The 20460-nt window shown below is 58.2% G+C and overlaps 1 protein-coding gene across 2 annotated transcripts; it reads right to left on the bottom strand.

Moving 5' to 3' along the window:
* Nucleotides 1-1764: 1764 nt before the first annotated feature.
* On the bottom strand, nucleotides 1765-18622 carry LOC117088263 (tubulin beta-3 chain). 2 transcript variants are annotated; one of them, XM_033219448.1, is made up of 5 exons: nucleotides 17013-18622; nucleotides 16495-16642; nucleotides 4961-5069; nucleotides 3953-4063; nucleotides 1765-3136 (listed from the first exon to the last, which is right to left on the bottom strand). In XM_033219448.1, the coding sequence occupies exons 1-5, from the start codon at nucleotides 17990-17992 to the stop codon at nucleotides 2061-2063; spliced, it is 2424 nt and encodes an 807-aa protein (XP_033075339.1). In that variant the 5' UTR covers nucleotides 17993-18622; the 3' UTR covers nucleotides 1765-2060. The 2 variants fall into 2 exon arrangements, with proteins under 2 accessions (XP_033075339.1, XP_033075338.1); XM_033219447.1 differs by lacking the exons at nucleotides 16495-16642; nucleotides 17013-18622 and adding an exon at nucleotides 13779-13953.
* Nucleotides 18623-20460: the final 1838 nt, after the last annotated feature.

The following is a 20460-nucleotide window of genomic DNA, read 5'->3' as shown; positions in this document are numbered from 1 at the left end:
ACGGGTGGATCACGAGGTCAGGAGATCGAGACCATCATGGCTAACATGGTGAAACCCCGTCTCTACTAAAAATACAAAAAAAAAAAAAAAAACTAGCCGGGCGAGGTGGCGGGCGCCTGTAGTCCCAGCTACTCGGGAGGCTGAGGCAGGAGAATGGCGTAAACCTGGGAGGCGGAGCTTGCAGTAAGCTGAGATCCGGCCACTGCACTCCAGCCTGGGTGACAGAGCGAGACTCCGTCTCAAAAAAAAAAAAAAAGGAACCAGTGCCATGTAAGAAGTGGTTCCAGCCACCACCCCTCCATGTGAGGGGATGGCCGGGCAGCCTTGGAGAGCAGCCGTGCAGAGGACAACCCCAAGAGTGAGGTGTGGAGGTGTCAGAGCTTGTAGTCACCCCCTCCTGACACTGAGAAGCTAACACACTGTATCTAGAGAAAGGGTCCCTCGCTGTTTCAGGTAGATTTGGGGTGATTTGTCACACAGTAACAGCTGGCAGAGGAGACAGATCCCTGGCCCCGTCCACGCTGGGGGTGTCAGGGCCAGAACTCGAGATGGTGGCCTCTGGGGCTTCTAGTCCTGACACCTGAAGCTAGGGCCCGCAGTGCCCACGGCCTGTCTTCTTCTGAGCCCATTGCCACGTTGAAGGGTGATTCAAGAAGAAGGGGCTGCTCTCAGGGAACCACTGGGCAGAACCTGGGGGACTAAGGCCACTGATGTCCATCACTTCCAAGGGGCGGGGCGGCAGGGAGGCAGCTGTGGAGGGCTCAGGAAGTCAGCCCCTCTGGGCTCCAGGCTCTTTCCCTGTAGGAGGACGTGGGGCACCAGGTGAGCAGCTCCACAGACCATGCCTTCCAGGTGCCTGTGTGGCTGGACACTAAGTATCGTGTACCCCAGGAAGGGGCTGCCAGGGGCGGGTGGACTGACACGTCCCTCCTGGCAGCCCAGGCCTGGGTCCTGTGGCTGCATCTCCCTGACCCCAGCAGCCCCTCTCAGGGCCCAGTCCCGAGACACCCAACACACCATCTTTTTCAGGCAGCGCTCAGGGCACCCTTCCATACCTCCCTGGTTCTCACCCAAGGCTTCAGGTCTCATGTCAGTTTCCACCCCAGCAGGGTCCACCTACCCCAGCTTTCAGCCTACAGAGAAATCTCAGGGTGCAGCCTGCAGACAGGTGGGAGAAATCTCGGGGTGCAGCCTGCAGAGAGGTGGGAGAAATCTCAGGGTGCAGCCTGCAGACAGGTGGGAGAAATCTCGGGGTGCAGCCTGCAGACAGATGGGAGAAATCTCGGGGTGCAGCCTGCAGACAGGTGGGAGAAATCTCGGGGTGCAGCCTGCAGACAGGTGGGAGAAATCTCGGGGTGCAGCCTGCAGAGAGGTGGGAGAAATCTCGGGGTGCAGCCTGCAGACAGGTGGGAGAAATCTCGGGGTGCAGCCTGCAGACAGGTGGAGAAATCTCGGGGTGCAAGCCGCTCTGTGGGAGACCAGGGGATGAGTGTGGGTTTGTTTTTAAGTCACAGGAGGGCTGCATCTTGGGGTCTAGAATGAGGCTTTATCTAGGTACTTCCCATTCCTTCTCTCGGGTTCTCCGTTTCCAGGATCTCCCCATGGGCTGTGCCTTGAGACACCTTCTGGTCGCAAGTGCAGGCCTCTCTCAGCCACCAGCCTGGGAGAGGATGAGCTCTTGCCTGCCCACCCGGGCCTCCCTGTCGACACCTCCACCCACTGGACACAACTTTCCAGAATAAAAGGAAATCTCTGGCACCAAGCAAGGGTATCTGACAGCAATAGATTTATTAAGTATCCCCGAAAATATAAACACAAACCAGTAAAAAACAAAACCATAAAACATCAGGCCTGGAGCTGCAATAAGACAGACAGGAGCAGCACACACATGGCCCAGGTGGGGAGGACGAGGCCGTAAATACTGCAGGAGGGTGGCAAGGGAGCCCTAGGGCAAGGGGGAAAGCAGGGCACAGTGTCGGCAGCAAGATGGCTCTGGGGGTCAGACACTGCTGACCTTGGCCCCGGCTGCCACCTGCCCCTCACTCCAGCTGCAAGCAGCTTCACTTGGGGCCCTGGGCCTCCGACTCCTCCTCGTCGTCTTCGTACATCTCGCCCTCCTCCTCGGCCGTGGCGTCCTGGTATTGCTGGTACTCGGACACCAGGTCGTTCATGTTGCTCTCAGCCTCGGTGAACTCCATCTCGTCCATGCCCTCGCCCGTGTACCAGTGCAGGAAGGCCTTGCGCCGGAACATGGCCGTGAACTGCTCGGAGATGCGCTTGAACAGCTCCTGGATGGCCGTGCTGTTCCCGATGAAGGTGGAAGACATCTTGAGGCCACGGGGCGGGATGTCGCACACGGCCACCTTCACGTTGTTGGGGATCCACTCCACGAAATAGCTGCTGTTCTTGCTCTGGATGGCCAGCATCTGCTCGTCCACCTCCTTCATGGACATGCGGCCCCGGAACACAGTGGCCACCGTCAGGTAGCGGCCGTGGCGCGGGTCGCAGGCAGCCATCATGTTCTTGGCATCAAACATCTGCTGGGTGAGCTCGGGCACGGTCAGGGCCCGGTACTGCTGGCTGCCCCGGGCTGTGAGGGGAGCGAAGCCGGGCATGAAGAAGTGCAGACGGGGGAAGGGCACCATGTTGACGGCCAGCTTGCGCAGGTCAGCGTTGAGCTGCCCAGGGAAGCGCAAGGAGGTGGTGACCCCGCTCATGGTGGCTGACACCAGGTGGTTGAGGTCCCCGTAGGTGGGTGTGGCCAGCTTGAGGGTGCGGAAGCAGATGTCGTAGAGTGCCTCGTTGTCGATGCAGTAGGTCTCATCCGTATTCTCCACCAGCTGGTGGATGGACAGCGTGGCATTGTAGGGCTCCACCACTGTGTCTGACACCTTGGGCGAGGGCACGACGCTGAAGGTGTTCATGATGCGGTCCGGATACTCCTCACGCACCTTGCTGATGAGCAGCGTGCCCATGCCGGAGCCCGTGCCACCCCCCAGCGAGTGGGTCAGCTGGAAGCCCTGCAAGCAGTCGCAGTTTTCACACTCCTTCCGCACGACATCCAGGACCGAGTCCACCAGCTCCGCACCCTCCGTGTAGTGACCCTTGGCCCAGTTGTTGCCAGCCCCGCTCTGACCTGTGCAGGGAGAAGAGGGGTAGGGGACAGGGGTCAGGGACTCTGCAGTCCAGACCTCCAGCCCCTGCCTGAACATCCCAGGGCAGCCATGGCAGCCCTGTGCCCATTCTCACTTCTGTAAAGTAGACCCCACTGAGCACCCCTTCTCATACCCACTGTGGCTTCCCTGAGTCAATGCTGCTGAGTGCTCAGGACAAGGGCTCTGGACAGGGTCTTGAGAACTTGAGGTCACACCAGAGCAAGGCTCTGCCTCCTGAGGGGATCCTGGGTGAGTGGATCAACCCTCCTGCTCCAGCCCGCCTTCCTTCTGACTGACTGTGCCAGGAGCCTAAACAGCCACCCGAGAATCCCTGGCAGTTGGGCACTGGATGCAACCTGGCATCTACCAGTTGGGTGTGCTGAGGCTGGGAAGGCAGAAGTGAAGCGAGGCCCTCCGGTGTGTGTGGCACATCCACGGCCCTGCCCCAGGACACAGGCACGAGAACGTCCTGACCTCTTGGCCACAGCAAGGCCTCACTCTCCTGGACCCTGGAGTCCTCTGGAGGCCCCATTCTGTCTCACCAGCTCTCTAGCAATTCTGTAAGTTTCTGTTTGCTTTACACTTCATTCCACTTGAAATGCACGAGTGGTTTCTGTTCTCCCCACAGAACCCTTTCTCTGGACCTCCGATGCTGTAAAATGGAGAGATCAGTTCTCACCCTTCAAGATCGTGTGAGGAGCTGACCATTCCTTATTTCTGACAGCCGCCCCCGTGCACCGACCTGGGCTTGCATGTCATACGGTCTGCCATCAGAGCTTGGAGCTGGGGAAACTTACCAAAGATGAAATTGTCAGGCCTGAAAAGATGTCCAAAGGCCCCTGAGCGGACACTGTCCATGGTTCCAGGTTCCAGGTCAACCAGAATGGCCCGAGGCACATACTTGTGAGCTGAGGGGAGAGAAGGGCTCAGTGATTTGGGTTACAGAGGGCCAGAGCCTCTCCCTCATTCTTTCTAAATTCTCTGCCTGCCTGCCATCCTCCTGCTCACATCCTAAGAGCCTTTACTGTGAAGTCAGAGAGTCCTAGACCAAAGGCAAGCTTGAGCAACTTTCTTCACCTTAAGCCTCACTATGTGTAAGGACGGAGCAGGACAGGATGGATCAAGTCACACACCCACCAGGCGCAGGGGCTCATGCCTGCACTCCCAGCACTTTGGGAGGCCAAGGCAAGTGGATAACTTGAGTCCAGGAGTTCAAGACCAGCCTGGGCCACATACTGAGACTGACTCTATTAAATTAAATAAAATTTTAAGTCACGTGTCCATGTGGGCAGGGGGGTGTATCACCACTTTTATATGGAAATCACTTTATACCAGTTGCTAAATAGCCCCTGACTAAGCCCTCCAGGTGACCCCTTCTCTAGACCCTCTTACAGCCTCCAAAGTCTCTGGCCCGCCCCATCCCTGTCTGTGCCCCTGGACACGCAAAGGCCCTCATGGCACTCATATGTTTGGCTCTCACTTTTGTGACTGCGATTTGTTGTCTTTATTCTGTGCCTCTGGATGCCCGACATCCACTTATGCCTGCTGGCATCTCAGCCAACCCATGGGAGGACAGAGATGCTGAGGAGACCTGGTCAGTACAGGGCTGGGATGGGGAGGCTGGGGTGAGGAGGCTGGGGTGGGGAGGTTGGGGTGGGGAGGCTGGGGTGGGGAGGCTGGGGTGGGGAGGTTGGGGTGGGGAGGCTGGGGTGGGGAGGCTGGGGTGGGGAGGTTGGGGTGGGGAGGCTGGGGTGGGGAGGTTGGGGTGGGGAGGCTGGGGTGGGGAGGCTGGGGCAGCCACTCACAGGAGGCCTCATTGTAGTAGACGCTGATCCGCTCCAGCTGCAAGTCCGAGTCGCCCACATAGTTGCCGCTGGGGTCGATGCCATGCTCATCGCTGATGACTTCCCAGAACTGCAAACAAAGTGGGAGAGGAGGGGTCGGCGGGCGGCCCATAACCCCAGTGAGCCCCTTTCCGCTGTGAAGCCTCATAGCCCTTGGTGCAAAATGAGGGCTTTTGAACCAAGGCCTCCACTAGCCCCGTTCGGAAGAGAGCCCTACACTCTGTCATCTGTCAGAAAATCGCCCTAATAAAAATGCACCTCCACACCTGCATGTCCAGTCCGACCACAGCTCCAGGGTGGGTCAAGGTTCAACAGACCCACACCCAGGCCCCCAGGCCCAGCTGTGCACCTGCTGGCAAGGGCCTGGGCCAGCTGACCCCTCCACGAAGGGCGTTGGTAATAAAAACCCTGAGGGATGGTTTTTACTACCCCCCTCTTTTCAGGAAAGGAAACCGAGAGAGAGAGAGAGAGGGTAGAGACACCCACAGTAGCTGGTAGGGCAGGGTTCAGAGGCCCGGAGCTCAGGATCGCTTTTGGCTGCTACACCTGCCCCTCCATGTCAGAGCAAACCATGTCCAGTGATGGTGCCGGGACATTACTGGCCTCAGCCAATGAGACTCATAGGGACCCTGAGAGCCAACCTCATCAGGGACCCCCAGCTGGGTCTGCAGAGGGGTCCTTGGGGTCCCAAATGGGAAGTGACTTGCCTGAGGTCACCCAGCCTGTCCGTGTGGAGCCATCTCAGCTCCCAGGGGCCATCCTCTCTCTACCTGCCACCTCCACCTTTCTCCCCTTAGAACAGGTACCTATTGTGCTTCTCAGACTCTGCTCCCAAGACGGCTGCAGAGCCTAGACTCAGGGGCTGGGCCTGCTGGGTTCACAGGCCCTTCCCCCACCCCTCCCAGCTGTGTGACCTTGCGCAGGTCACCAGGATTCTGTAACTCGGTGTCCTCATCTGTACAGTGAGCATGATGACAGCAGGTCTTTTTGAGATTAAAGTGGGTTAATCTGCATAAAGCATATAAATGGTATATGGCAAACGTAGAACTATTAGCACATATGTGTGCACACGGAGACCCACACCCCTGGGTGAGGGCAAGGCCTGCAGAGAAGTCGCCACCTCATCGTGGAGGACACTCTGATGGCCAAGGCTGCTGCATCTGGGAGCAGTGTCTGCAGGCAGCAGGCCTCCTGGGACACACACTAGATGGCTTCCTGGGGCCGCCTAATCTCTCCCAATGCCTCTTGCCCTCACTCCTCAGGAGTGACTTTTAGATGAGCTGACGGGCATGAAGGCCTCAAGACACAAGGGGCTCTACACATGAGTCACGAGCTGCAGAAAAGATTCCTCAAAAAAACAGCAGGTGAGAAAACAATTTGGTGGGGCCGGGCACAGTGGCTCACAACTGCAATCCCAGCACTTTGGGAAGCTGATGCAGGAAGACTCCAGGAGTGCAAACAAAGATGTGCTTTGGACACAGGAGATATGTTTTAAGGTGCCTCTAGTAGGCCGGACACAGTGGCTCACACCTGCAATCCCAGCACTTTGGGAGGTCGAGGCGGGCAGATCACCAGAGGACAGGAGTTCGAGACCAGCCTGGCCAACATGGTGAAACCCCGTCTCTACTAAAAATACAAAAATTAGCCAGGTGCGGTGGCAAGCATCTGTAATCCCAGCTACTCGGGAGGCTGAGGCAGGAGAATCGCATGAACTCAGGAGGCAGAGGTTGCAGTGAGCTTACATCGCACCACTGCACTCCAGCCTGGGCGACAGAGCGAAACTCCGTCTCAAATAAAAGAAGGAAAGAAACGGTTCGTGGTGCTTCTCTATGTGTGGATGTCTCTATCAGATGTATGGGAGGCTGTGCCTGGGGAGGGGCCCAGAGTGGGAGAACCTTCTTCTCACGGGGTGCCCTACGGTCCTGTTGGACTTTATCACGTGCACAGTGTAGCTCTTCAAAGAAAATTTGTTAAAAATAAATGTTTTTAAAACCTTAAGAATAAACACAGTGTAATTATTATAGCATGAACAGTATGGACATGGACAGCCTCTGCTAACAGTGTCTCGGGATGACAGTTCACCCTGAGACTGTTGTCAGAGGTCATCTCTCCACAGAGGTCAGGGGTGGATTTCTTTCCACCTTTTGGGCATTTTTGTCATTGCTAAGTTTTATTCTTTTTGCATTCAGTTTTTGAATTATAAAAATGAATCAGGGCCAGGCGTGGTGGCTCACACCTGTAATCCCAGCACTTTGGGAGGCTGAGGCGGGCAGATCATGAGATCAGGAGATCGAGACCATCCTGGCTAACACAGTGAAACCCCGTCTCTACTAAAAAAACACAAAAAAATTAGCTGGGCGTGGTGGTGGACGCCTGTAGTTCCAGCTACTCAGGAGGCTGACGTGGGAGAATGGCATGAACCTGGGAGGCAGAACTTGCAGCAAGCGGAGATCGCACCACTGCACTCCAGCCTCGGCGATAGAGCGAGACACTGTCTAAAAAAAGAAAAGAATCAAGCTGAGTGTGGTAGCTCATGCCTGTAATCCCAGCACTTTGGGAGGCTGAGGCAGGCAGATCACTTGAGGTCAGGAGTTCGAGACCAAACTGGTCAACATGGCAAAACCCTGTCTCTAATTAAAATACAAAAATTAGCCAGGCGTGCTAACGTGCACCTGTAATCTCAGCTACTTGAGAGTCTGAGACACGAGAATCACTTGAACCCAGGGGGCAGAGGTTGCAATGAGCCAAGATCAAGCCACTGCACACCAGCCTGTGGGACAAGAGTGAGACCCTGTCTTAAAAAAAAAAAAAAAAAAGGCTGGGCACGGTGGCTCACACTCCTGTAATCCCAGCACTTTGGGAGGCCAAAGTGGGCGGATCACGAGGTCAGTAGTTCAAGACCAGCCTGACCAACATGGTGAAACCCCATCTCTACTAAAATTACAAAAATTAGGCTGGGTGCAGTGGCTCATGCCTGTGGTCCCAGCACTTCGGGAGGTCAAGGCAGGCAGATCGCGAGGTCAGAAATCGAGACCATCCTGGCTGGCAGGGGGAAATCCCGTCTCTACTAAAAATACAAAAAATTAGCCAGGCGTGCTAACGTGCACCTGTAATCTCAGCTACTTGAGAGTCTGAGACACGAGAATCACTTGAACCCAGGGGGCAGAGGTTGCAATGAGCCAAGATCAAGCCACTGCACACCAGCCTGTGGGACAAGAGTGAGACCCTGTCTTAAAAAAAAAAAAAAAAAAGGCTGGGCACGGTGGCTCACACTCCTGTAATCCAGCACTTTGGGAGGCCAAAGTGGGCGGATCACGAGGTCAGTAGTTCAAGACCAGCCTGACCAACATGGTGAAACCCCATCTCTACTAAAATTACAAAAATTAGGCTGGGTGCAGTGGCTCATGCCTGTGGTCCCAGCACTTCGGGAGGTCAAGGCAGGCAGATCGCGAGGTCAGGAAATCGAGACCATCCTGGCTGGCAGGGGGAAATCCCGTCTCTACTAAAAATACAAAAAATTAGCCAGGCATGGTGGCGGGCACCTGTAGTCCCAGCTACTTGGGAGACTGAGGCAGGAGAATGGCGTGAACCTGGGAGGCAGAGCTTGCAGTGAGCCGATATGGCACCACTGCACTCCAGCCTGAGTGATAGAAGCAACACTCCGTCTCAAAAAAAAAAAAAAATTAGCTGGTGTGGTGGTGGGCACCTGTAATCCCAGCTACTTGGGAGGCTAAGGCAGGAAAATTGCTTGAACCCAGGAGGTGGAGGTTGCAGTGAGCCAAGATCACTCCACTGCACTCCAGCCTGAGTGACAGAGTGAGACTCCATCTCAAAACAAAACAAAACAAAAAATCAGCTGGCCATGGTGGCTCATATTTATAATCCCAGCACTTTGGGAGGCCAAGAGAGGTGGATCACTTGAGTCCAGGAGTTCGAGACCAGTCTGGGCAACATGGTGAAACCCTGTCTCTACCAAAAAAAAAATTAAGTTGGGCATGGTGACACATGCCTATAGCCCCAGCTACTCAGGAGGCTGAGGTGGGAGGATCACTTGAGCCAGGGAGGCGGAGGTTGCAGTGAGCCTAGATCATGCCAGTGCAGGTGACAGAGTGAGACCCTGTCTGAAAACAAAAAACAAAAAACAAAAAAACCAGAAAGGTCACGGAGGCATTTGAGGGCTCGTCCAAGCTTCCCACGTACTGCTTGCCTCCCTAATACTGTCTTTGAAGATCCTCCATTAATTTAGTTGCTGGCAGTCCACTTGAGCCAGGGACCTTTCTCCCCAAAGCACTGGGACACCCCAAATTTGTGGTTCCAGGAAACCCACCACCACCAGCCCCTGAAAGGAGGGGTGGACAGAGCAACACATCTATGGGAAGTCCTCTGCCGAGTGAGGCACCGGCAGCAGGAGCAACGGACCAGAGTGGATTCAGGGCCCAGCATGAGCACAGCTGTGGGCCAGGCACTGTGCCTCGCAGGACCTGTTTTCTCATCTGTGAGATGGGTGTGTGAATGGTACCCACATCAAGGCCTTACCACAAAGCTTGACATGAAAACATTCAGCACATGTTGGCTTCATTTTGTTAAAAGGTTTTAGATACTATTTAAAGTTTTAAAACCATATGCACAGGTCACTTAAATAAAAGGGACCAGAAGGATAGAAAAAGAAATTTGTTCCCACTTGGATAGAGAGAGGTGGCTAAATGTGCACTTCAGCCTTATCTGCAATATTTCACTCTTTTTTAACTAGAATATATTAATTACTTTTGTAGTTAAAATTGTAATTTGAGATAAAGCAATAAAATGTTACTTTTTTTTTTTTTTTGAGACAGGGTCTTGCTCTGTTGCCCAGGCTGGAATGCTGGAATGCAGGGGCATGATCTCAGCTCAATTTAACCTCTGCCCGCCTCCCCAAAGTGATCCTCCCACCTCAGCCTCCCAAGTAGCTGGGACCACAGGCCGGCGTGCCACCATGTCCAGCTAATTTTTTTGTTTTTTATTTTTTGTAGGGACGGGGTCTCGCCATGTTGCCCAGGCTGGTCTTGAACTCCTGAGCTCAAGAGATCCACCCACCTCAGCCTCCCAAAGTGCAGGGATTACAGGCGTGAGCCACTGTGCCCGGCCTATGTTACGTATTTAAGAAACAATAAAATACAATTTTATAAACTAAATTGTTAACATCACTACAGAAAAGGAAATCGGCCGGGCATGGTGGCTCACACCTGCAATCCCAGCACTTTAGGAGGCTGAGGCAGGTGAATCACCTGAGGTCAGGCGTTTGAGACCAGCCTGGCCAACATGATGAAACCCCGTCACTACTAAAAAATACAAAAAATTAGCCGGGCGTGGTCGTGGGCGCCTGTAATTCCAGCTACTCAGGAGACTGAGGCAGGAGAATCGCTTGAACCCAGGAGATGGAGGTTGCAATGAGCCGAGATAGTGCCACTGCACTCCAGCCTGGGCAGCAAGAGCGAAACTCCATCTAAAAAGAAGAAGAAAAAAAAATTGTGGCCAGGCGTGGTGGTGAGCGCGCGCCTGTGGCCCCATCCACTCGGGAGGCCGAGGATGCAGTGAGCCGAGATCGTGCCACTGGACTCCAGCCCAGGCGACAGAGCCAGACCTCGTCTCATAACCAAAAACAAAAGCAAAAACAGAAACGTAAAAACGAAACACAGAACCCAGCGTTCGAGGCCAGCCTCTCCGCCCGGGCGCTGTCCTTGGTGCTGACCTCGCGCCGCGCTTGGGTCCTGGGGAAAGCGGGGCCGGGCTTTGCCGGCAGCGGCCCAGGCAGGTGGCAGCGGCGGAGGTGGGAGCGGTGGCCCCCGCAGAAGGGGCTGCGAGACCGGGGCCTCCCAGCCCCTCCAGGACTCGAATGCGGTTCCCGCCCGGCCCGCGGCTCCAAGGGGGCCTTCAGGCGAGGGGGCGGGGCGAGCAGGGACGCCGTCTCCCATTGGCTGCGAGGGCCAGGCCCCGCCCCTCCCCGCCCAGCAGCCGCGAGGAGGCGGCGCCGAAGCCCGCGCGGAGGACAAGGCCCCCCCCGCCCCGCCCCGCCCCGAACCGGGGAGGGAGGAGCACAGGCCCCAGGAAAGGAGACCCCGGGGGCCCAGACTCGGCTCTGCGGCGGCGGGGCAGCGTCCTGCGTCCCGCGGGCCCCAGTGTTTCTGCACAGCCCGGCCCGCCCCTGCCCCCCAAGGGTGACTGCAGGCGGCCGCTCGGCTTTCCGGGCTTCGGGTTTTCTCTTCCTCGGGGCTCCTCGGGCCTGCTGCGCCCGGCTTACCTCATCCCCGCGAGACGATGCGGGCGCGGCTCCCAGCGCAGGGGTGACCGCGGTGAGGCGTCCGCGCTGCCGCGTGACCGCCCGGGACCCGGCTTTGCTCCCGGCCTCGAGTCATCCCGACTTCCCTCTGCCCAGAGGGGCACCTTTCTGGGCACCTTCCTTCCTGCCCAGCCAGGCACCACCCGAGGACCCCAGACAGAGAAGCAGCCGCCTTGCCCGCCTTCAGCGGCTGCCCCCCCACCAGCTGTGGCCGAGAACGGCCAAGGAACTTCCCATCAGGGGGCGAATCCCCTATACGGGGCCTGGCCCGGGGGAATTCGCGTTTGACCCCTGGAGACCTTCCAGGGCGAGGGTGCGGCTGGACGCAAAGCACTGAGCTGCTTCCCATTGATTCCACAAGGGCAGCAGAGGAAAGGAATACGCTCTTGCCGCCCCCCGCCCCGAGAAAATTTACTTCTCTTGTTTGCATTGTTAAAAAGAATCATACTATTATTATTATTTTGAGACAGGGTCTCTCTCATCGCCTAGTCTGGAGTACAGTGGTGCAGTCATAGCTAATTGCAGCCTCGACCTCCCACGCTGAAGCGATGTCCCATCTCAGCCTCCCAAGTAGATGGGGCTACAGGCGCGGCCCACCACGCCAGGCTAATTTTTTTTTTTTTTTTTTTTGAAACGGAGTTTCACCATGTTACCCAGGCTGGTCTTGGACTCCTTTGCTAAAGTGATCCTCCAGTTTCAGTCTCCCAAAGTGCTGGGATTACATGAGATTCCTGATCCACTGTGCCCGGCCAGGTATTAATTTTTAAAACAAAACAAATTAAGAAAAACCTCAAAAGGAATAAAAAGTAGTGGGCAAACTGAGGGCTCCAGTGTTGAGAAGCAGAGCATAAGGCAGCCCAAGGACGCGGTCCAGGGGACAAGGGCTGCCACTGCCACCCATGGAGCCTCAGGGGATGTCTGCATGTAGAACTGACTTCTCCCAGTCATAGAAGGAGAAACCCCAGGTGGGCCTCAGGGCTGCCTGCCCTCCCTCCCCACAGCGACCCCTGACCCTCCCAGGAGCAGATGCTCAGGGCAGGCTTGGCCCCAGTGACCACATTAATGAGCCCTCAGCCCCTCCCATCAGGCCAGGGCAGCTGTCACAGGCTGCTCCAGGAGTCCTGGTTTGATTTGAGGCCACTGTCCCCCAGGCCTCCCCTCCCCCAGGCTCTCCTTGGCAGGCACAGCTGTCTCCTTGGGTGATTAGACTCTCCCCACTACTGGGCCTCCCACCCTCAGAGGCGCCTCCACCCAGAGCCAAAGTTGCAATTTACATGTCAGCCACGTGGCTGGCCCTGTTGTAATTAGCTTTTTGTTCCTGCCTGGTTTCCGTGGCAACAGCCTCCCGAGGAAGCCTTTCTCTGGCCCCTTCCCCTCCAGGACCGTCTCCTCCACCCCTCCTTCCCAGAATCAGCGCTGCACTAGCCCTGAGCTGGGTCCCTGGCCTTGGTCCTGACAAAGCCAGCCTCACCCATGCCCCGTTCTCCAACACTGTTCGGAGGGTAGATCCTTTGGCAAGCAGAACCCCCACCCGCCCCGCCCGAGCCCCAGGTTGGCTCCTGCAGGGGATGAGAACCAAGGGCCAGCCCAGCTCTCTCGCACCTGCTGTGTGACCTTGGGTCAGGGACAGCCTCCCAGGACCAGGGGACAAGACGTCCCCTTAATGATTTACACGGGGGTCCCTGTAGAGCTGCATCAACGCCCCTTCCTGCCTGGCCCCGACATCTGCGAGGTGGGCTAACAATGGAGGGAGGGGCGCGCCACGGTGCAGCCTCCACACCCCACAACCCGGCTTTGTTCCCACATCCAATCCCCAGACTGGTAGATCCTGGGTGGGCGCGGTCAAGCCCCGCAGGGGTTGCCCAGGAGCGGTTGCGCCGATGGAGAGCCTGGTCCTGGACCAAGGTCATCCATCTGGAGTCCAGGCCCAATCCCTCCAACAAAGGGACAGGGTGGGGCTAGGACGCCGAGGGGTGTTGGAGCAGGCTGGGGACATCGGGGCGGCTCTAGCCTCTCCGGGGACGTTCAGTTCCTCCAGTGGGGGGTTCGGGCCGAGGGAATCAAGGCTGTGAGGAGAACCTCAGCCCACCCAAATCTGCCTACCCCACCCGTCTCACTCAGGGCTATGCTGCGGCCCCAAAAAAGAGGGCCACGCCCAGACAGGGCTCCTAGCTGCACCTGCGGAGGCCTGGTGGAGGGGGCGCAGGTGTGGAGGGGGCTGAGGCTTCGCGACTGACGTGAGCTGCGCCCCGACAGCCCGAGGTCACCTGGGCAGGGGAGGAGAGGTGCGGGCGAGAGTCCCAGGGCGGGGGCCCCGCGTCCCGGCCGCCCGGCGCGACGCTGGGCTCATCCCTTTGTTGCAGGTTCGCAGGGGCGGGGGCGGCTGGAGGTGCGGCCCGCGGGGCACGGTGCCTCCCTCCTCCCGCCCCGAGGCCCGGGACAGGCCGGGACGCGCAGCCTCACCTTGGCCCCGATCTGGTTGCCGCACTGGCCGGCCTGGATGTGCACGATCTCCCTCATGCTGGGCGCGTCTTGCTGGCGGCTGCGGACGGGCGCGGGCGGGCCGGGCTGGCTGCTGAGGGTCGGGGACCGCGGCCGCGCGCTCTTATAGCTGCGGCCCCGCCCTTCGCATCGGCTGATGTCACCGCGGGTGGCCAATCGGGAGGCGCCGCCGCAGAATCCCGCCCGGCCCGCAGGCCCCGCACCGCGCGTCCCCGCCCGCCGCGCGCAATGCGGCGCCCCTCCCGCAGCCAAGCGTCCCCCAGCGCAGGGCCGGGCGCGGTCTGGGGGCCCCGCGCACTCGAAGGGAGGGGCTGCCTCCCAGAGGAGCTGCCTGTGGGGGCGCCGGGCTCCAGGGAGGACAATAGAAGCCCCTCTTGGCCCTGGGAACCCCGCCCCCAGCTACCCTGTCGGTTCCGCCCTTGCGACAGCCCCACCCTGCGGCTTTGTAAGGAGGGTCTTTATCCCCACGCCGGTTTAGGGACCAAGCCGCACCTTCCCAGCTCCCTGTCTTTTGGCAGACAAGGTGCTCTGAGCTTTGCCGATTTTGGGTGGGGGAGGTAGGTAAAGGTTGGCGCAGGCCCTGAACCCACTGAGAAGAAACAAAGCGTCCGATCAGAGCTCAGAAGGGCGCGGACACAAAGGGGTGGCGGCGGCCGACAGCGAGCTCCGTGGGTCGCCGGCTTCCGCAGTGGGGGTGGCCACCTGGTCCCCTCCCCCAAGGGGCTGCCGTGAGAGGCCAAAGGAGCTTTGTGGGCCCGGCCGCGCACAGCACCTGGACGTGCCACTGCCCGGTGCGCATCGGTGTCAGGAATTGTCACGAGGACGCACAAGCCAGGCAAGAACCCGGCCAGGGTGGGGGAGGGTGGGCAGCGGCTTCTATCTGACTCACTCCCTGATGTCGGAGAATGCTGCAGGGGGGCCTCAGGGGAACAACTGGAGATGCGTCTACTGGTCAGAGAAGAAGGGAGGGAGGGAAGGACTCGCCGGCACAGCACTGACCTCCTCCTGGGCCAGATATTACAGTGACACTACCTTATAACAAGGACCTTCTGATATTTCAGTAACAAAAATCCTTCAGGAAGGGTCTGACAATGCACAATGCACAGACGACCCCTGCCCCCAAATCAGCATTCACTTCACACAATGAGCAGCTGCAAACCCTCCTGTGGACGCCTGTGTCCGGTCTGTGTGCACAGGACTGTGTGGGTGGCATGGCCTTGCCCCTGTCTCTCTCTTTCTCTCAAGAAGCTCTCCAATTTGAAAAGTCGAGAAATGGATCTTTTGTTCTCAAGAGATGCCCCTCCCTGCCCCACAGTGTGCTCAAGTGGCTGTGGCTGGGATCTAGCTGCCTGGGGTTCCTCCCTATCCTTGTTCAAGGGAGTCCCGGGTGAGCATCTGGGTGCCTGCCTGTCTCCATGAGGAAAGTTTTGCAGCCTCAGGCCAGCCAACCCCTGCTCCATCCTCAGAGAGCTCTGGTGCCAGGCTTAAGGCTGACTCACCGTCCGGTCTCCCAGCACAGGCGGGCCCTGCCAGGAAGCAGCTCCCAGTTCTGAGGCCGGCAGTCAGGGCTGGAGCTGACGCAGGGGTGGGGCTGGCCAGGGGGCTGCTGACTGGGCCTGCCTAGGAGTTGGCTGATGGCAGCCCTGCAGCCTCCACTGAGCCTGTTCCAGGAAGGGGGTGACTGAGTGCTCAGCGTCTGCAGAGGAAATGGAGTTGGTCTCTTCAGCGAGATGCCCAGGTTTCAGCAGAGGGATGGCCCAGGGGCTCCACTGCTCCCCAGCACCAGGCAGCATAGTTCATCCCCAGGCACTGATTCCCAGGGACTTGTCCACCACTGGGCCTCTGCCTCATCCTCATCTTCAGAGGCCTCACATCCAGCACTTCCCAGGACCAGCTCAACACAGACCACCCCCCACCCCACCCCACCTGCCCACTTCCAGAATGGCAGTGCTGGACAGACAGCAGACCCAGCCCCCAGCTCGCCTGCACTGAGCCCCCTTCCAGGCATCTCAGAGTGAACAGGGATGGTCCTATTCACGGCTCATCATGGCTGGAGGGACTCAGGGCCAGGGCCAGCAAAGAAGAGTGTCCCGGCTGAGGTCACCTGTGGTCACATGGAGGGCTGGGCACCCACCTCTCCTGCAGCTGGGACAGTGTCAGAGTGGAGGGGATGGGGCCCTGCTGCACCTGCTCCTCATTCCTCTAGGCTGGGGTTTGTAAGCACAGAGAGCAACCTGAGAAGCAGGGTCAGCGCAAGCCTGGTTGGGACCTCCACACTCCCCAGGCATTCGGGGCCTCTGGGGCTGTGGCTTCCTCACCTGGGGAGGCAGCCACGTCTTCCAGGACTCCTTTCTTCCCTCTCTTGACTCTCATCCCTGCCCACCTTCCCCTCCCCTACTCCTCCACCTGCAAACTTCAAGCACTTTCTGGAAGGGGCTAAGGTGGGTGATGCTGAGTCACATTTATTACCAGACTTTCCTGGCCCCGTGCTCCCAGGCACTGGTCACTGAGTCAGGCATTTGCCAGGGCTGTCTGCCTGGGTGACTGCTGCAGGAAAGCAGGCTGAGGCCCCAGTTCCCAGTCTGAGCCTTAGAACCAGCGCTCAGGAGGACTCAGCCCCACACCACTTGTGAGGTTCCTGCAAACCTGGTCCCTTGGCCTGAGGCAGGGATTTCACTTCCTTTTGCAGAAGCTGTTGCATGACTGTGGCTGAAGCTTTCTGGTCACAAAGTCGCTTCTCCTGGGGCTGTTGTGGGAGTAGCTCTTGGTACACTCTTCCACCCAGAGCCTCCACATCCCAGCTGACGAGGGCACAGGTCCTGAGAGTTGGCAGCAAAGATGGGGTGGGGTGGATGCCCACTGGAGCAGGTGGAGGGCCCCAGGAGTGGGCGGAGAATGTCTCTTCAGGAGCCTGAGGTCGGCCCCTGGTGCCCAGAGCCTGAGGCCTTACAACCTCCCCATGTCCTCCTCCATTCCCCACGGCTGCTGGTGAGAATCCTGCCTGGGGTTTTGCAGGGACCCCTCTCCCTGGTCCCAGAAGAGTCCCTGCTTCAGCACCTTCAGAGGTCAGTCCGTCCTCTGACAAATGGGGACCAGGGAGGTAAGGGACTGCCCAGGGTCACACAGAGACCAGGCCACACGATATCACCACCTCCCTCTGCCCAGCACGCTGAAAGCTGCCCGTGCCGCGCTCACCAGGAGCACAGCAGCACCTTCTTGAGCGTCCTGCGGAGCTCCTGGCTGCGGAAGGCGTAGATGAGGGGGTCAATGATGGCATTGCAGATGATGAGGGTGAGAAAGAGGTTGAAGTTCTTGAAGATGCAGCTGCAGGTGGGGTGCTGGGGGCAGAGGACAATGAGTGTGAGATGCAGGAAGAAGGGGCCCCAGCAGAGGAAGAAAATACCCAGCAGGATGGTGAGGGTGGCAGCACCTTTGAGGCCAACGCCCTGGTGGGCCGGGCGCTGCCTCTTGTGGAGCTGGGCAATGCCCTGGGCATGCTGGCAGGCCCGGGCCAGCATGTGGACGTACAGCACAGCCATGAGTACCAGCATGGCCAGGAAGAAGACCACAAGGCACAGCAGGACGGCCGCGTGGTCGCAGTAGGCAATGAAGAGCGTGCTGAAGAGGATACTGGCCACCCAGATGGCTGCGACGACTCGCCGTGCCCGCCGCAATGTCACAATGCTGTGGTAGCGCAGTGCGTAGAAGATGGAGATGTAGCGATCCACGGCAATGGCGCCCAGGAAGCAGAGGCTGGACAGCATGGAGCTGCAGGTGATCACGTCAATGACATTGTCCAGTTGCTGTACCACGGCAGCCCGGGCCGCCAGTGCACCGGCCTCCAGCAGGAGGATGACGGCCGTGTCCAGCATGTTGCTCCCGCTCACCAGCAGGTCTGACAGGGCCAGGCAGCAGATGAAGCAGTACATGGGTGAGTGGAGGTTCCGGTTCCTGGCAATGGCGACCACCACCAGCACGTTCTCCACCAAGCTCACCAGCCCCAAGCTGAGGAAGAGCCCGTCAGGGATGGACACCTCCAGGCACCGGGCTCCTGTCTGGTTGGCAGCCAGCCCTAGCCTGGGGGTGGCTGTGGGGGTGGAGTTGAGGGAGCCCAGGAGTCTTCTCTGGGATCCCTGCACAGGCATAGTCCTGTCCAGGAAGCAGGAAGGGGTCATTGGAGGCCCCCAGGTCCCCACAGGTCTCCCCCTCCAGGTGTCCTGCTTAGCTCATGGTGCTGCCAGGGGGCCTTGGGTATCCCCCATGCCTGCCTCCGTCCATCTGGGCACCCCCAGCTCTGCCCTCACACTCACCCTCTCCCTGGCTGGACAGGTCAGTCCAGGCATGGCCCAGCCAGTCCAGATACCTCCTGGCATCAACCCTCTGGGCTCAAGGCATCTCACAACCAGTGTGGACAAGCCTGGTCCTCAGCTCCCTCCCTGCCTCTTCCCTGGTGGCTGCTCAGGTCCCCAGGACATTTCAACACCTCTGGCCCCTCCGGGCCTCTGTCTCCTGCCTCCCTGGGCCAGGGTTGGGCTGAGGTCCTGGGAAGAATGGAGCCTTTCCCTGCATTTTTAAAAGTCATCCTCGGAGCCCCTCCCACTGAGGGCGGGCACATGATGGGCACGTGGCAGGGGCGTGAGCGCCCACCACGGCCCGCCTGCCACCAGGCGGTGCGCAGCACCCCCGGGGTCTGTCACGTAGCATATCTCCTTTACGTTAAAAAACACCACAGTCTGTCCTGGTCACCAGGGCCCCTACCTGACCTCCCCGCTAGGAGTCCGGGGCTTCCCCAGGACCTGCCCCCTCCAGAGGCTCCTCTGCCTCAATCACTGGCCATGGATGGCACCACTAGGTCCCACCCCTCACCCCTCCCCACGTCAGCAGCTCAATGAGGACAGGGCACCCTCTGCTCTCAGCCAAAGCATGCGTGGGGCAGCAACTCAGCTGTCAACGTTCATGGCAGATTTGGGGGCGGGACCAGGGAGAACTTTCCAATAATTAAAGTTCTGGAAACTGAGTGAGCCTGCAGGAACTGCACATCGCTGGGGGTGAGGGGGCTTCTGGCCAGGGCAGGGCGCGAAAGGGCCCAATGCGAGTGAGCCCCAGAGGAGTTGGTGCTTTTAGCATCTCAAAGAGCCTGAGGCCACTCTGGCCCCTGCCCCCAAGGGCCCGGCCTCGCCCAGCCAGAGTAGCAACCCCCTCAGCTGCAGCCCTGGGGCTGGGGGCGTCGCTTCATGGGAGCGGACGGGCTGGGGGCACCCTCGTGAGGTCCTTGGGGCCCTCCAGTCATCTCCTCGCTCATCCTCACAGGAGCACCCGGGACACTGCTCCCGCCCTCCCCAGGCGGCGCCCATTTCCGCTGTGGAAGGCACCACAGGCCCTGCCCCAAGAGCCACATCAAAGGCAGACCTCCAGCCAGCGCTCGCACGTGGTGCTCTGCAGGGGTTCACAGCAGGCGGGCATGGCCCCAGACCCAGCAGGGGCGGTGGGGAGGGGCCACAGCACCCACTGCAGGCATCTTCCTGGATTTACTCCAGGGCGTTCCCAGCACTTCCTCGCTGAAGACTGCCCCTGTGCTGACAAAAAACCTTCTGAAGGTGGAAGCGGGAGGGGGATGGAATTCTTCACCCCTTTTACAGGTGCAGAGAAGGAGGCAACGGTGCAGGCGCTGCCCGCATCAGGGTGTTCAGTGTTTGCATCTGTGATGTTCGAGTTAAAATCCATCCTGTCTCTCACCCGACTGCCAATCTCTGACCATGAAATGCTCACACCACTCACAAGCCACCTCCGTGAGCACATTATTATTATTCATATTTACTGATAAAGTAAATATTACTCATTTGTTACATCTGCATTTTACAATTTATAAATCTTTATTTTTGCTTTGAAATTTTTTATTATTGTTGGATGCGGTGGCTCACGCCTGTCATCCCAGCACTTTGGGAGCCCAAGGCAGGTGGATCACCTGAAGTCAGGAGTTTGAGACCAGCCTGGCCGACATGGTGAAACCCCATCTCTACTAAAAATACAAAAATTAGCCAGGCGTGGTGGTGGGCACCTGTAATCCCAGTTACTCGGGAGGCTGAGGCAGGAGAATTGCTTGAACGCAGGAGGTGGAGGTTGTCGTGAGCTGAGATTGTACCACTGCACTCCAGCCTGGGCAACAAGAGCAAAACTCTGTCTCAAAAAAAAAAAAAAAAAAAAAATCACTATTGCCAGGCACGGTGGCTCACCCCTGTAATGCCAGCACTTTGGGAGACTGAGACAGGCGGGTCATGAGGTCAGGAGTTCGAGACCAGCCTGGCTAATATGGTGAAACCCCATCTCTACTAAAAATTTAAAAATTAGCCGGGTGTGGTGGCGGGCACCTGCAGTCCCAGCTACTTGGAAGGCTGAGACAGAATTGCTTGAACCCAGGAGGCAGAGGTTGTAGTGAGCCGAGATCACACCACTGCACTCCAGCCTGGGAAACAGAGAGAGATTCAGACTCAAAAAAAAAAAAAAAAAGTGTGTGTGTGTGTATATATAATTTTTATTTATTTGAGACACAGTTTCACTCTGTTGCCCAGGCTGGAGTGTAGTGGTACATTCTCAGCACACTACAACCTCTGCCTCCTGGGTTCAAGCGATACTCCTGCCTCAG

This window comes from Trachypithecus francoisi, unplaced genomic scaffold (assembly GCF_009764315.1).
Source record: "Trachypithecus francoisi isolate TF-2019V2 unplaced genomic scaffold, Tfra_2.0 Lachesis_group10, whole genome shotgun sequence".
Lineage (NCBI taxonomy): Eukaryota > Metazoa > Chordata > Mammalia > Primates > Cercopithecidae > Trachypithecus > Trachypithecus francoisi.
Note: the sequence above shows the minus strand (reverse complement) of the source record. Positions and strands in the feature narration are given on the sequence as shown.